This window comes from Mobula birostris, chromosome 1 (assembly GCF_030028105.1).
Source record: "Mobula birostris isolate sMobBir1 chromosome 1, sMobBir1.hap1, whole genome shotgun sequence".
In the NCBI taxonomy this organism is placed as follows: domain Eukaryota; kingdom Metazoa; phylum Chordata; class Chondrichthyes; order Myliobatiformes; family Myliobatidae; genus Mobula; species Mobula birostris.
The window spans coordinates 225,450,477-225,467,357 of NC_092370.1; the positions used below are offsets into that span (position 1 = coordinate 225,450,477).

A 16,881-nucleotide genomic window follows, 5' to 3' on the forward strand; every position below is an offset into this window, starting at 1 on the left:
CTGTTTACCTTGGAAATTCTCCATAATCCTAACCAAGTTTATATACCACCAGCAGCTGACTATAACCAAAAACCTGAGATACTATATGATGCTGTCTCCAAACATGAAACATTCCATCCCGGTGCATTTCAAATCACAGTTGAGGACTTCGACCAGGCTTGTATGAAGAAACCCTGCCCAATTACCATCAGCATATAACCAGTAGCTCCAGACGTCTCAACAGACTAGACTACTATTATACTAAGATAAAGAATGCCTACTATTCCATGTCCAGACCACATTTCAGTAAGTCTGATCACTTGGCTGTCTTTCTACCTGCATAGAGGCAGAGGTAGGGGAACAGTTATGCAATTGCTTCAAGTCGGTAGACTAGGCAGTATTCAAGGGTTCATTCGTGGATTTGAATGAATACACCATGGGTGTCATATACTTTATTAAAGTGGTTGTAGACAAGTGTGTCCCCACAAGATCATTCAGAGCCTTCCCCTGGATGAACCATGAGATCCACAATCTGCTGAAGGCCAGATCAGAGGCATTCAAGTCTGGTGACCAAGAAAGTTACAAGAGGGCCAGGTATGTTCTCTGGAAAGCCATCACATGGGCAAAGTAGAAATTCCGAGCCAAACTTGAATTAATAAAGGATACTTGACAGTTGTGGCAGGGCTTGAATGCTTTCACCTTTTATAAAGTAAAATCAAGCGACATAAGCGACAACAGGGCTTTGCTTCCAGATAAACTCAATGCCTTCTATGCTCACTTTGACTATCAAACCATAGAGGAACCATCAACAACTCCCACCACCTCAAATAATCCTGTGATTTCTGTCTCTGAGGCCAATGTGCGAGCAGCCTTCAGGAGGGTGAACCCATGAAAAGCATCTAGCCCAGACGGGGTACTTGGCCAAGTACTAAAGACCAGTGTTGATCAACTGGCTGGAGCGTTCACTGAGATCTTTAAACAAAAACATGACAGCGTTTTTTTTTAAGCAGGCTTCCTTATTTTTACGAGGCCGAGTTGCTAGCTCCACGCTCAACCCAGCACGGATGGAAAGCATGCAAGAGAGCCGGCTGGATTCGAACTCGGGAGCCTTCGCTCCGAAGTTTGGTGCTGATGCCACTACGCCACCAGCTGGCTCAGAAATGAAATAATCATCAGGAATGCCAAGGGATATGAAGCTTTTAGAAAATTATGTGCAACTTTGTGGGAGCATAGACACATACGAGAATGATTATGATTTGGAAGGGGGCCTAGTGAGACAGTTGGCTCCTAGAAGTCCATTCAAACTTATTCTCTTCTATATCAAACAAAGTATGGAAATACTAACAGTTGAGGCAATGTTTCTAGCAGAAGAAGCAGAATTAGCATTTCAACTCTGTGACTGCTTTATGTGGATGTATTTAGAGTCATAGAAAAGTACAGCACAAAACAGGCCTTTTGACCCATCTAGTCCACGCCGAACCATTTAAACTGACATTGTAGCTGAACTCCACGGAGCCACTGTAGTAAACCTTCACTGAACCCATGAACCATCACAACCTTTGCAAGTAACCTTCGAGCCACTCAGGTGCCAGGCAAGAGAGGCTCTAACCATTGTCCCTTGACATTCAGTGGCATCACCATCACTGAATCTCTTACTATCAACATCCTGGGGGTTACCATTAACAGGGAATTGAACTGGTCTAGCCATATAAACACCATGGCTACCAGAGCAGGTCAAAGGCTAGGAATCCTGCAGTGTATAACTCACCTCCTGACTCACTAAAGCTTGTAGATGGTGGACAAGGCTCAGATCAGGAGTGAAATAGAATACTTGTCACTCGCCTGGATGAGTGCAGCTCCATCGATACTCAAGAAGCTTGACACCATCCAGTACAAAGCAGCCCACTTGATTTCACACAAAAATGCATTTCACTGTACATTTTGATGTACATGTGACAAATAAAGCTAATCTTTACCTTTTACAATATACCCAGGTCTCTTTGAATCTCAGCATTTTCTGTCTTTCATCATTATTTTAAAAAGTATTTGCATTCCAGTTTTGATTTGATAACGTCATGTTTCCATGTACTGCAGATGTCAATTAATTTTGCCTTTTCTCTTAGTCTTTGCATTTTCATCACTACATTCCCACTGGTGTCTTCATTAAACTTGGATATTGAGTGTGAGTTGTTGTTCGTCCATCGTACGTCGATGAGGACCTCGGCACCATTATTGATGGTGTTGAGACTAGCGCGTGACTTGGATTTAAGTGAGGGAGAGTTGCGCAGTGTCAGCCTCACTCTCTCTTCCCAATTCCCATCTGGATCCAGTGGCAAGACAGAGTCTAGACGACTGGAGATGGGACTAGGTGCAGTGGATGACCAGGACGTCTTCTGTGTCTTGTCCTACTCTACACGTTCCACGACGCTTGCAGAGACTGCCTTCTTGACTGTTGGACCTTCCATTAGTCTCATCCGCCCAATCCGCCGGAGTCTGTCTTCACATGCTGGGATAGACAACTCCCTATCTCACCGAGGGTTTGAGACCCGTCGGCTACCCTCACCTGGTTTAGCCGGCTTGTCGAAGCCGTTGCCCAGGGTGTGGCCGCTGTCACATGCAAACAGCTAAGGGGAGCCACAGGTGAGAACTGAGTGCCAGGTGGGGACCAAAGGTGGACTAACCGCCTTGAAAAGGACGCGACATGTTACCCCACCAGAGGTGCTACCCCTCCCTGACACCCCATACACCCCAGTGTGAGTAGTTGTAGCACTGATCTCTGTATTATGCCACTACTCATAGCCTGTGCATATCATGTCCTGGTTATGTGACCACTGACACCAGGCAGACAATCTCTGAAGGGTATTGATAATGTTTGCAGTCACCCATTTTGCAAAGGCACTACCCAGAAAAAGTCAACGGCAAGTGATTTCTGTAGAAAAATTTGCTACGAACTACCATGGTCAAAAGTCTTGATCACCCATGTCATATGATGATGATGGCACAGCCTGCCAACCTCGGAAGTACTTATTTGTGCTTTCTTGTTCTCTGTTAATTAACTGTCAAAGAATATTAGTAAGTTGACCCCTAATTCCATTTGTTCTAACCTTGTTTACTAGATCCTATTTGGGAAATCCAAATGCATTACATTTTCTTGTTTTAACCCCCTCATCTACTCTACTGGATACATCCTCAATGAAGGCAGTTTCCGTTTCCTTTCATAAATCATCTTAGCACTGTCCAGTTATGTTATTGGTAAAACATCAAGATTCTCGTGTCTTCCTAAATACTGATGTCAAGCTACCAAATAATTCCCATTTTTCTCACTTCACCCTGTTTAAACAATAGGGTCACATTTGCCACCCTCCGATCTCATTAACTATTGTAAAATCTATAGAATTTTGGAAAATATCTGGAGAATCATGATCTCTGTAGCTACCTCTTTCAAAGCTCTTAGGATTTATGTTTTTGAAGCTCTGATGTTTTTCTAGTAGTGTTACTTTACAATAATAGTTTCTTTTACTGTCTCATCTGTATAGAACCTTTGGTTCTCCAGAATTTCCAGGATGGTTAATAGAGAAATTTGAGAGTGCCAGCAGGCAGAAATGAGTGTAGTTGGCTTTTACTTAGGAGATGGTGCTTGGGAAGCTGAAAGGTCTAAAGATAGTAAGTCACCTGAACCAGATGGACTACACCCCAGGGTTTTGAAAGAGGTAACTAAGGTGATTGTGGAGCCATTATTAATGATCTTTCAAGAATCACTAAATTGTGGAATGGTTCCAGAAGATTGGGAAATTGCAAATGTCATCACTCCTCTTTAAGGGAGGGAGGCAGAAGAAAGAAAATTGTAGGTCACTTAACCTGACTTGAGTGGTTGGGAAGATGTTGGAGTTCACTTTTAAAGAAGAGTTTTCAGGGTACGTGGAGGCACATGTTAAATTAGGCCAAAATCAGCATTGTTTCTTTTTCTGGAAATCTTAGCTGACAAATCTGTTGGAATTCTTTGAAATAATAGGCAGGATAGACAAAGGAGAGTCAGTGGATGTTGTTTACTTGGATTTTCAGAAGGCCTTTGACAAGGTGCCGCACATGAAGCTGCTTAACAAGATAAGAGCCCATGGTGTTATAGAGAAGAAACTAGCATGGAATGAAGATTGACTGACCGGCAGGAGGCAAAGAGTGGGGATAAAGGGGAACTTTTCAGGTTGGCCACTAGTGGTGTGCTTCAGGGTTCTGTATTGGGACCACTTTTTTTCATGTTATATGTTAATGATTAAGATCATGGAATTAATGGCTTTGTGGCCAAGTTTGCAGACGATAGAAAGATGGTGAATTGGCAGGTAGTATGGGGGAAGCAGGGAGTCTGCGGAAGAATTTAAACAGATTGGATTGGGAGAATGGGAATGGGCGAAGGAGTGCCAGATGGAATATAGTGTAAAGAAGTGTGTGGTCATGCACTTTGGTAGTAGGAAGAAAAGCGTGGACTATTTTCTAAATGTGCATAAATTTCAAAAATCTGAGGTGCAAAGGGACTTGGGAGTCCTCATGCAGGATTCCCAAAATGTTCCCTCCCAAAATGCATCACCTCAGATTTATCAGAATTAAAATCCATCTTCCATTTCTCATCCCATTTCAGAAAACACTGGTATCACTCTTAGTGTAAGACTGCCTTCCACATTGCCAATAGTGCCATCTATCTTGATACCATCTGCAAATTTACTGATCATCCACTAACACCCAAATCCAAATTATTTGCATATATAACAAACTACAAGGGTCCCAGTGGTGCCACTGTCAAGGGCATTAAATCACAGGTAAATCTTATACAGGTCAACCTTTACTAATCCAGCACCATTGGGACCTGAGGAGTGCCGGATTAGTGAAAACGCCGAATTGCAGAAGGATCACATTAAACATAATCAGTGCCGGATTATCGAAGGAACCGGATTACAGGTAGTTGGATTAGTGAAGGTCGACCTGTTCCATTATCCTCCGTTTCATATTACCCAGTCAACTTAGATTCAGTTTGCCAGCATTCCTGGATCCCATGATCCTTAACCTTGTGGAGCAGTCTCTTTTGTGGGATCTTGTCAAAGGCCTAACCATTAACATAAACCATTATCAGATTCTGATTTATTTATCACATATCGAAACATGCAGTGAAATGCATCATTTGTGTTACAACCAACACATTCAAGGATATGTTGGGGCAGGGTGCAGTGTCACCACACATTCCAGGACTGATTATAGCATGCCCACACTGCTCAGCAGAACAACTTAGAACTCAACAAGCAACAACACAAGGCCCTTTAATATCTACTGCATTGCCCTGTCAATACACTTAAAATTTTGTACTATTATTTCTTTAAATATGAGCATTTGTTTGACAGTTGTCATAATTTTCAATGATAATTTCAGGTTAATTTGCTGTGCGATAGAAATGCAGCAAAATTGGTAATCTAAATGTACTGTACTTAAATGCACGCAGCATTAGAAATAAAGCGGATGACCTTGTTGTACAGCTACAGGTTAAAAGATATGACATTGTGGCCATCACCGAGTCATGGCTAAATGATGGATATGATTGGGAGCTGAATGTCCAAGGATACACAGTGTATAGGAAAGATAGGGAGGTAGGTAAAGGGGGTGGCATGGCCCTGATTGTAAGTAATGATATCAAATCAATAGAAAGAAGGGACATAGGATCAGAAGAGGAAGAATCCTTATGGGTAGAATTAAGAAATGACAAGGGTAAAAAGACACTAATAGCAGTTATATACAGGCCTCCAAACAGCAGCCGGGATGTGGACTACAAGTTACAGCTAGAAATAGAAAAAACATGTCAGAAGGAAAACGTCAAGATAATTATGGGGGATTTTAATATGAAAATGGATTGGGAAAGTCAGGAAGGTACTGGATCTCAGGAGAGGGAGTTTGTAGAATGTCTACGGGATGGCTTTTTGGAGCAGCTTGTCCATAAGCCCACTAGGGGATCGGCTGTTTTGGATTGGGTGCTGTGTAATGAACCTGAGGTGATTAGGGAGCTGGAGGTAATGGAACCCCTTGGAAGTAGTGATCATAATATAATTGAGTTCAGTTTCAAATTTGAAGAGGAGAAGCTGGTATCGGGTGTATCAATAATTCAGTGGAACAAAGGAAATTACAGTGGTATGAGAGAGGAACTGGCCCAAGTAGATTGGAAAAGTAAGCTAGATGGAGGGACGGTGGAGGAGAATTGGATGAAATTCCTACAAGAAATAAGGAAAGTGCAGGAAAAATATGTTCCAAGAAAAAAGAAAATCATGAGTGGAAAAATGGCACAAATGTGGCTAACGAGAGAGGTTAAGGCTAAAATAAAAGCAAAAGAGACGGCATACATGGAAGCAAAAATTAGTGGGAAAACTGAGGACTGGACGACTTTTAAAAACTTACAGAAGAAAACTAAGAAAGTCATTAGGAAAGAAAAGATGGATTATGAAAGGAAGTTGACAAATAACATAAAAACTCAGTATCCTTTTTTAAATATATGAAGAGTAAAAGAGTGACACGGGTAGATACAGGACTGATTGAAAATTATGCTGGAGAAATTATAATGGATAACAAAGAGATGGCAGAGGAACTAATTGAGTATTTTGCATCGGTCTTCATAGTGGAAGACATTAGCAACATACCTGATAGCCAGAGGTCTCAGGGAATAGAATTAGGTACAGTCAAGATTACTAGAGAGAAAGTGCTTGGGAAGCTAAATGGACTAGGAATAGATTAGTCTCCCAGACCCGATGAGGTGCATCCACAGGTTCTGAAGGAGGTGACTTTGGAGATTGTGGAGGCATTGGAAATGATCTTCCAGGAATCAATAGGCTCTGGCATGGTTCCGGAGGACTGGAAGATCGCAAATGTAGTTCCGCTGTTTACGAAAGGAGGAAGGCAGCAAAAAGAAAATTACAGACCTATTAGCCTGACATCAGTAGTTGGAAAGTTATTGGAGTCGATCCTGAAGGATGAGGTTATGAAATACTTCGAGGTGCGTGACAAGATAGGCCCAAGCCAGCATGGTTTCATGAAGGGAATATCCTGCCTCACCAACCTATTGGAATTTTTTGAGGTAATCTCAAATAAGATTGATAAGGGAGAGGCTGTGGATGTTGTGTATTTGGATTTTCAAAAGGCCTTTGATAAGGTGCCGCATAAGAGGCTGCTTAATAAGATAAGAGCCCATGGAATTACAGGAAAGATATTGGAATGGGTGGTGCATTGGCTGATAGGCAGAAAGCAAAGGGTGGGAATAAAGGGATCCTATTCTGATTGGTTGCCGGTTACTAGTGGTGTTCAACAAGGATTGGTGTTGGGGCCGCTTCTTTTTACAATGTATATCGATGATTTAGATTATGGATTAAATGGTTTTGTGGCTAAGTTTGCGGATGACACCAAGATTGGTGGAGGAGCAGGAAGTGGGTAAAGAAATGGCAGATGAGATATAATGTTGAGAAATGTACAGTTGTATATTTTGGAAGAAGAAATAATTGGGCAGATTATTATTTAGATGGGGAGAAAATTCAAAATTCGGATGTGCAAAGGGACTTGGGGGTCCTCGGGCAGGATACCCTAAAGGTTAACCACCAGGTTGGATCGGCAGTAAGGAAAGTGAATGCTATGTTGGCATTCATTTCAAGAGGAATAGTATATAAGAGTAAGGAGGTGTTGATGAGGCTCCATGGGGCACTGGTGAAACCTCATTTGGAACACTGTGTGCAGTTTTGGGCCCCCTATCTTAGAAGGGATGTATTGATATTGAAGAGAGTTCAGAGAAGATTTACGAGGATGATTCCTGGAATGCAGGGGCTAACATATGAGGAGCATTTGTCAGCTCTTGGACTGTATTCATTAGAGTATAGAAGAATGAGAGGGGATCTCATAGAAACATTTCGAATGTTGAAAGGGTTGGACAGAGTAGATGTGGAAAGGCTGTTTCCCTTGGTGGGCAAGTCCAGGACAAGAGGCAACAGTCTTAGAATTAGAGGGTACCCATTTAAAACAGAGATGAGAAATTTTTTTAGCCAGAGGGTCGTGGATCTATGGAATTCGTTGCCACGTACAACTGTGGAGGCCCAGTCATTGAGAGTGTTTAAGGAGGAGATTGATAGGTATCTAATTAGTCAGGGTATCAAGGGATATGGGGAAAAAGCTGGAAATTGGAACTAGATGGGAGAAAAGTATAACTCGGTGGAGTGGTGGAGCAGACTCGATGGGCCGAATGGCCTACTTCTGTTCCTTTGTCTTGTGATGATTAGCAACTCCCAACAACTGTCTCACTCCTAGTACCTTTATAGTTTCCTTCCTTAATTTGTTTAATTTTGTAATATTCTAATCATTTTCCCTTTGTAAGAATATTATTAATTAACACTTTCTCCTTGAAACCAATAATTATACTTGTGCTTGCCAGTATTTTTACTTGAAGCCACTTGTGATAAAGCTCAATAGCCCATTAACCTGCCGAAGAAAGTTCATCCACTTGAAAAATTATTTCTGCTTCTCTCTCCATTTGTGCTGTCTGATCTGAATATTTCTAAAATCTTTTACTTTCTTTCCTGTATCTGTCTTTGTATCCTATTAACTACCTTGATAAGATTTTCACTACAGGTTATCTTTTAAAGACCTTTCCACATCACTACCTTTATCTCTAATTTTCCTGTCATTTAAGGCTATAATTTCATATGTATCTCTCTATCTGAAATATTGTTGTACTTTGTTATACATCAATTCATAAAGTAGCCGAATGACATGACTTCACATTTTCTTTTTATTCTATGTAAATCTGTGTCGCCTGGACTTTTCTTTCCCATTCATATATTTTGTTCATTTGTCATTCTCTTAGGCAGTCCTCAGGATTGAGCAACACACATCAAAGTTGCTGGTGAACGCAGCAGGCCAGGCAGCATCTCTAGGAAGAGGTGCAGTCGACGTTTCAGGCCGAGACCCGTTAGTCCTGACGAAGAGTCTCGGCCTGAAACGTCGACTGCACCTCTTCCTAGAGATGCTGCCTGGCCTGCTGCGTTCACCAGCAACTTTGATGTGTGTTGCTTGAATTTCCAGCATCTGCAGAATTCCTGTTGTTTGCCTCAGGATTGAGGATGATTTGTTTCCTCTCTGATTTTTGTGGGTTTTGAGATGGTTGGAGAGTGGGATTTTTGAGGTTGTGCATGTATCTGTGTGTTCCTCATGTGTAACTTTGATGTTCTTAAGGCCATCCTGAATATCCCCTCTCTACTTCTGGTGGCCATGGGCTAGACATTCCCACAAATTGGGGACAGGTGAAGGCTACTTGGGCCCTTAAGCTTTCTCTCCAATTCAGTACAATCACATTCAACTCTGTATTCCTTCCTACCCCAGTAACCTTTCAAAGCTCTTGTTTATCAAGGTATTATCTACCTTTGCCTTAAATAGTCAAATGCTTCTTCCACTGTCATTTTGGGTAGAGAGTTCTAAAGGCCTTTGACTCTGAGAGGAAAAATCCACCTCCTTAAGGCTTCAATGGGTGATAACTTGTTTTTATGCAGTGACTTCCTTCCCACTCCCCATTTAGATTCTTCCTACAAAAAGGAAGTTTCTCTATATCCACCCTGTTAAGATGCTTGCCAGCATAAATGAGCTGAACCTTTCCAACTGTTCCTCAGGGTGGCACAGTAGGACAGTGGCTAGGTAATGGCTTTACAGTGGAGGCTGTCAGTGTTCAGTTCCCACCACTGTCTGTAAGGAACTTGTATATTCACCCTTGGCCACGTGGGTTTCCTCCAACTGCTCTGGTTTCCTCCCACATTCAAAAGACGTAGGGGTTAGGGTTAGTAAGTTCAGGACATGCTACATTGGTGTTGGAAGCATGACAACATTTGTGGGCTATCCCTGGCGCAATATTAAGGCCGTGTTGGTCATGAACTCAAAACAGGTTTTACTGCATGTTTTGATATACATGTAACAAATAAAGCTAATCTTTATCATTAAAATAACTTTACCTATTCTAAGTAATGGGCCATGATTTCACATACATCATTAAAGAAGGAGGCCATTACTATAGTGGACTGACCTTCCTGCTTCTGTATTAATTTCCTCTTCATAATAAATACTAATATTCTGTTAGTCTCCCTAATTACTTATTGTAACTGCAGACAGTTAACTACTGTATTACAGCCATTTGAAGTTACTGAAATCCACACTTATAAAATTTGCAAATCTGTACCTAAACTTTTGAGATGTAGAATAAAAGTGATTTCGTGAAATTCATGTGTGGTGGCAGGGGTGGGAGAAAGTAAATGCACCGTTACAAAATTTGGCTTCAACTGTCATGGTACATGCATAGATGACATGGCTTCACATAACCAAAATCATAGTAAGACCCATTCTCTATAGAAACAGCCTTAGCCCCTGGTAATGTGGGTATCACCTGTACTTGCCTTTTACAAACTGTATTCTGACACCCAAATCTTTCCTGCATAGTTTTTATTTTGTCCCATCTTTTCCCCATCTTATCCCGTCAATATCCTTTTTTAGTAACCTCTTTATATGCTCTAATGAGCAACTTAATTTCCAGCAAATTAATTTCCAGCAAATTTAATAATACTCATGCTGCCTTAATCAAATAATTTATATTGAATTAAGTTGGAGTACGAACATTCACTGCATTTTACCAGAAAATAAGTCCCATTTATGTCTTTTTCTATATATCCCAGTTAGCTAGCCAGTCTTCTATCCATTTTAGTATGAGCTTTCATTTTCAGCAATCACCTTTGATATAGTACCTTGTCAAAATGTCTTTTTGAAATCTAAGTCGAATTCATTTTTATTCTCAGTATGACTTCAAAGTACACAATAAGTAGGTGAAAAGTGATTTCTTTTTCACAAAGTAATTCTGCTGACTTGGCCTGATCATTTTTGTTCAAAGAACTCTGCTACAGTATCTGTAATACTCGCTAAAAGGGTCAAATTCTGCTGAGTTAGTAGAAGGCCTTTTGAAGTACCATTTAGAAACTGCAGATGGTATCGGTGCTGGGGAAAGTAAGGGGGGAAAATAGTCAAGCCTCCTATTCATCGTTTATGCTTCCTTGCTGCTAAATGCAAAATATATATTATGAGAATATTGGAATAGACTTTTCAATCTTTGGAAGTTAGAATTCTCCAAGTTCTGGTAATTTTCCCCCTCCTTTCTTTATCGATTCTCCATTTTAGCTCTCCTCTTACCCAGTTTTTCCCCTTGTCTCTCTCTGGTGCCCTTCCTCCTTCCCTTTCTCTCATGGTCCATTCTCCTCTCTCATCGGATTTCTTTTTCAGCCCTTACCTTTTCCACCTATCACCTGCTGGCTTCTACTTCATCTTCCCCTCCCTCACCTTGTTCTGGCTTCTGCCCCGTTCTTTTCCAGTCCTACTGAAGGGTCTCGGCCTAAAACGTTGACTGGTTTATTCCCCTCCATGGATGCTGCCTGATGCTGAACCTCTCTAGCATTTTGTGTTTGTTCCAGCAACTGCAGAATCTCTTGTGTTTAGGAATAGACTTAACATTGGAAGTTCAGTTAATGTTCTTTACTAGATCTAATTCATTGTCTAGACTGTTGATAAAGTCACAGAGATGAGGAAAGAACAGAGATTATCTTAGTAACTATTTTCCAGCATAAGCTAATACCTTCAAGTAACATGTTAGAAGTTTTAAAATATCTTGATTATTCAAATAACAAGACAAAAATGACCACCTATATTAAATTTTCTTTTTTTCTTTTTAGGTTCTCTTCTCCTTGAATCAAAAATAAATCCTAATACAGCTTATCAAAAACAACAGGTAAGGCACCTAGATAATTGTATGTTATAGTTTGACATAAGGACTACGTTAGAAAACTGACTTTTGTTGGGACCATTCAGGAAACAATGACAGTGCCTTGAAAAAGTATTTTGCCCCCACTGCTATTTTTGCATTTTGCTGTCTCATTTTCTAAACTTAAAATGTATTGAAGTAGGATTTTTGAGCTAATCTAAAACATTATGCATCATAATAAATCAAAAGAAAAATTCCAAAACCTGTCAACAACTTACTAAAAATTAAAACCCAAAATTATGAAACTGAGAAAGTAAAGAATACACCCTCTCTATAAAGTCCAACAGTATGGTAGATTTTCAACTGACCACACCAAAATTACTCAAAAGAGCATTCAAGATGGCAGAGAAATGTTAATGGAGAAGCACAAATCTGGAAAAGGGTACAAGACCATCTCAAAGGCACTGAACATACCTTGGAGCTCAGTGTAGTCCATTGTGAGTTGCAGAAGAAGGTGGCTGCAACTAGAGATGAAGTTCATGGCTACACAATCTCCTAAGACCTTTCACAGAAAGGGTATTTGTGGAAGAATGGCAAGGAAGATGTCCTGGCTAAAACGAAAGCATATCCTCGCCTGTAAAGACTGCAAGTTGTCACTTAGAAGATACTACAAAGATGTGCAAGGACTTGTGGTTGGATGACACTAAAGTGGAGCTTTTTGGCCTTAACACTAAATGGTATGTGTGGTGTAAACCTAATGCTGCGCATCAGCCAGATGAGACCATCTCCAATGTGAAGTATGGTGGAGATAGCATCATGCTATGGGGATGCTTTTCAGCATTAGGGACTAGAAATCTGGTCAGGATTGATGGGAAGAAGATTGCTGCTAAATACAGAAAGATCCCAGATAAAAACCTGGTAGCCTCTGCCAGAAAGCTTAATCTGGGGAGGTAGTTCATCTTTCAGCAGGATGACCCAAAGCACATGGGTCAGAGCAACCATGGAGTAGCTTCAAATGAAGAAAATTGATGTCCTTGGGTGGCCTAGTCAGAGTCCTGACCTTAACCAAATGGAACATTTCTAGCAAGACCTCAAGATTGCTGTCCACCTGCCCCCCAACTAACCTGGCGCAGCATGAACAATTTTTCAAGGAGTGGGCAAATCTTGTTCCATTTCGTTGTGCAAAACCAATAGAGACTTATCCAAAAAGATTGATGGCTATAATAGCTGTGAGAGGTGGTTCAACCAAGTACTGAGCAAAGGGAAATGAATACTTTTGAACTGATGACATTTTGGTTTTAAAATTTTTAGTTTTACATGCTTTGCAATTCTCCCGGGTTTTTTGGGGGGGCGGTCTCTACTGTGAGGGAGGAAAAAGGAGTGTGATCTACAAATAAAAATTCTCAGTTAAATTGATCAAAGTCCCTGGTTGTAATACTCATTTATGTGAACAAAGGACTGGGGGCTGAATACTTTTTGCAATGCACTGTAGTTGCTTGAAAATTATCGTTGCTTTTTTGTTCATATCTACCTGACTTGGGCAGCCCTTTGTCTTTAGTCTCTTATGACCTTGTAAGTTTTCTATGCTCTTTCATTTCTGTTTATGTAGTTTTTTTTCCTTTCCTCACTCTTGGTGGGGAAACTTTCAGCTGCTTGGGCCATAAGCTTTTGAATTCCTTATCAGAATGTTTAGATCTTGGTTAAGCTACTTCATAAAATCTGTCTCTTTAACTTGGGAGTCCATTGGTGATTAGGGAAAGATTGGATAGGCTGGGGCTCTTTACCCCTGGAGGGGAGGAAGCTTAGGGTAACCTTTATAATGGTTTATAAATGTATGAGAGCATAGAGTATTAGGTAATTACCATCATTTTCCTAGAGTGGGGGTGTTAAAACTAGAGGGATTAGATTTAAAGTGAGAGTGGAAAGATTTAAAGGGGACTTGAGGATCAAGATTTTTTTCCCACGCACTAGGTAGTGCATTTAAGAAATGAGCTGTAGAGCAGGTGGTAGAAGCATGAATAATTATGAAATTTGAAAAATATTTTGGCAGGTAAAGGGTTAGGAAAGTTTGAAGGGGTATCAGCCTTCAAGTGAGACCTGCCTTGTAAGCATATCAGTAATCATCAACAAAAATTGTTATCTTTATTTGTCACATGTACACTGCAAGTCTGGAACATACAGTGAAATATGTTATTTGTGTCATTGTCTAAGGATGTGCTGGGACAGCCAGCAAGTGTCACCACGCTTCCGGTGCCAACGTAGCATGCCCGCAACTCACTAATCATAACTGTCTGTCTTTGGAATGTGGAAGGAAACCAGAGCTCCTGGAGGAAACCCATGCGGTCACAGGGAGAATGAACAAACTCCTTATAGTGGCAGGAATTGAGCCCTGATCTTCCATTCACTTGTACTGTCAAGTGTTGTGCTAGTAAGCTACCGTGGTTTGTTTCCATTCTTTTCAGCTGTATGAATCTAGGGGCAGATGGTGCCTGATGGGGCAGGCAATTGAATAGATTGGGAGGTGGCCCATGCCTCTGGTATGTTTCAGTATACGGCCTTGGGTTTATCAATTCTGCTTCACTCTATGTTGTCATGGGTTCAGCGATGCCCAGAACTGTTAATACCGTCCTCTGCTTGGCATTAGTAAAAACATTAACAGTTGTTTGGTACTTGGCCTGTTGTGCATACATGAACTTCAACTGAATATTGCAGCTTGAGTACTAAGGTTCGGATAACTTTATTCCTGGAATGTAGTTGCCATGAACTGGCTAGCTACATATTAGTTTTGAAGAACGGCACCACTCCCATTAAAAGCAAACTGAAACATTGCAGCAAGAAGTATTGAAAAAGTGTTGGGGCAATTGGGGTTTCAGGCTAGTGCACACTGAATTGTGGTAAACCCAATGGTTAATATGGCGACACAAGAGACTGCAGATTCTTAAATATGGTGCAGCAGACTAAATGCTGGAGGTCCTACTGAGTTCTTCCAGCATCTTGTTTCTTGCTATTAGTTAATCATAGCTTTCTTGCCATTGTGGAGCAAGAATGGGCAAATTTCTGTAGGAAGTCATATTTGATGACACTCTTCCACAATCAAAAGTTCTGGCAAGTTCTAAGAAGAGCCATGTATAGTGGTTGGTGCTGTTCTTTACATTTTTCTTTGGATTGCTGTGCAGCGAAGTTAGTATCCACTATACCTCTTGTGATTTTGGGAGCTGCTCCTCCACCACTTGGACGAAGTAGTTAAGGCAGATACTGGTAGTGAAATTCCATGTCTTGGAGAGCAGGAAGGCCTCTCTCTAGTTTCCGGAGATTGACTGTCTTGTTTCTTGAAAAAGGTCATGATAACTACATCTCTGAGATACCGTGGAATATCTTCCTCTTCACAAGCAATGGGTTTGAGACTGAATCTCGTTATAGGATTTCATGAGCCCTTGTTATTTTCTTTTAGTTGTAATCATCTTGAATTCTTGACAGGAATAGTAGGAATGGTGGTCCAGATTGGCTGTTGTGAATGGAGCTGAATGCAGCCATGTCAAAGACCATCACATTTGAGGAGATCTTCAATGTGTCCTTTTCAGTGGGTGTTGAATATTTCTCAGTCCCTGAAGCATTCACCCCCATGTCATGCACTGGGGTCTGGCCTTACATGTAGCTGCTGTAGTGGGTTTTGTAGCACTGAAAAAACTGCATATTGTGACTATCAGCAAATTGCTAAGCCTCCCTTTCCACATCTGTTCTTTAGTCCCAGGTTTTCTACTGAACCCCTGTTCTAAAGTTTTTTAAATTTATTTTTCTTAAGGTGATGCTTCCAGTCCAGCTTTGCTTTTGTTAATTCGTTTTTCAATTTCATGCTTATTATCTTCTAACAAGTGTTAGTTCTTCCTGCCTGGGGGTTCTCTCCTTGGAACAGAGTTTGAGATTTGATTGAGGCGTACAAAATTGAAACTTAATCAGTAGCAATCTTCTAATCATGTGCAAAAGTGGACGAATAGAATAAAGTTATTGACATCAGCAGATTACCCAAAAGTTAGGAGACATAGTTTAAAGGACAGGGGTCAGTATGTGATGAAAGTCTTTTTTATGTTGTTGTAATTATCCAAAACTCACTTCTTGTAAGGGTGATGGAAACAGTTGACGAGGAATTCAAAGTACAGAGGAGATTTAAGGATGTTGCCAGGACTTGAGCAACTAGTTATGGAAAGAAGTTGAGTAGGTTAGGACTTCCATAAGTAGGACATGGGAGAATGAAAGGTGATCTGATTGAAGTATATAAAACCATGACAGGCATAGTGGTAAATCTGCAGTCTGTTTCCTAGGGCTGGGGAATCAGGATGAGAGGGGAGAAATTAATAGAAACTGAAGAGTGACTTTTTTACTCAGAGGGTGGAAAAAATGGAATGAGATGCCAGAGGAGGTAGTTGAAGCAAAAGGGCCTGTTTTTATGTCTATGACTATAAATAAGCACAGATAGTATCTGCAATAATTTATAGTACTGCAAGGAAAGAAGGGGGAATGGGGTTGTATAGATTATAAGAAGCCAGCATGGACACCATGTGTTGAATGGCCCAAACAATCTGACTGAAATTCAAGTTATTCATTCTGGATTTTCTATAGGATCTCCCATTACACTGTGGACATTGTATATTTTTTGTTATTTGTTGCTATGGATTATAATCAAGAACATATGAAATATGGAGATCCCAAATTTTATGAGGATTAATCATGCTTGAAGTTGGTGCCATGAATTAAGTATGAATTTCACAATTTGATTTTTAGCATGCATTATTTTTAGTAGTCATGGTGTAAAATGGAATACGGATCAAATATTGCTTTGGCAAGTTGTGAAAATGAATTTGTTAAATCTGGTTGTGTATTCTGGCATGAGGAAATTAATAATGAATGTTGTTAATTTGTTAAAGATTAAAGATCAGCTTTAATTGGACATTTGTACATCAAAACATTCAAGCACACAGTGAAATGTGCTGTTTATGTCAGCGACCAACAAAGTGCAAGGATGTGCTGGGGTGTAAGTGTTGCCATGCTTCTGGCATTAATATGGCATGCCCTCAACTTACTCACTCTAACCCTAACCAATACATCTTTGG

The 16,881-nt window shown here is 40.6% G+C and overlaps 1 protein-coding gene across 5 annotated transcripts in view; it reads left to right on the forward strand.

Annotated features, from left to right (window-relative positions):
- The window catches only part of smek1 (SMEK homolog 1, suppressor of mek1 (Dictyostelium)), a 131,392-nt gene that overhangs the window by 32,074 nt on the left and 82,437 nt on the right, over positions 1-16,881 (forward strand). For all 5 annotated transcript variants that reach the window (XM_072272658.1, XM_072272666.1, XM_072272643.1 and 2 more), the window contains exon 2: positions 11,745-11,800. In XM_072272658.1, the coding sequence (XP_072128759.1) occupies positions 11,745-11,800 (56 nt within the window). The remainder of the gene's footprint in view (positions 1-11,744; positions 11,801-16,881) is intronic.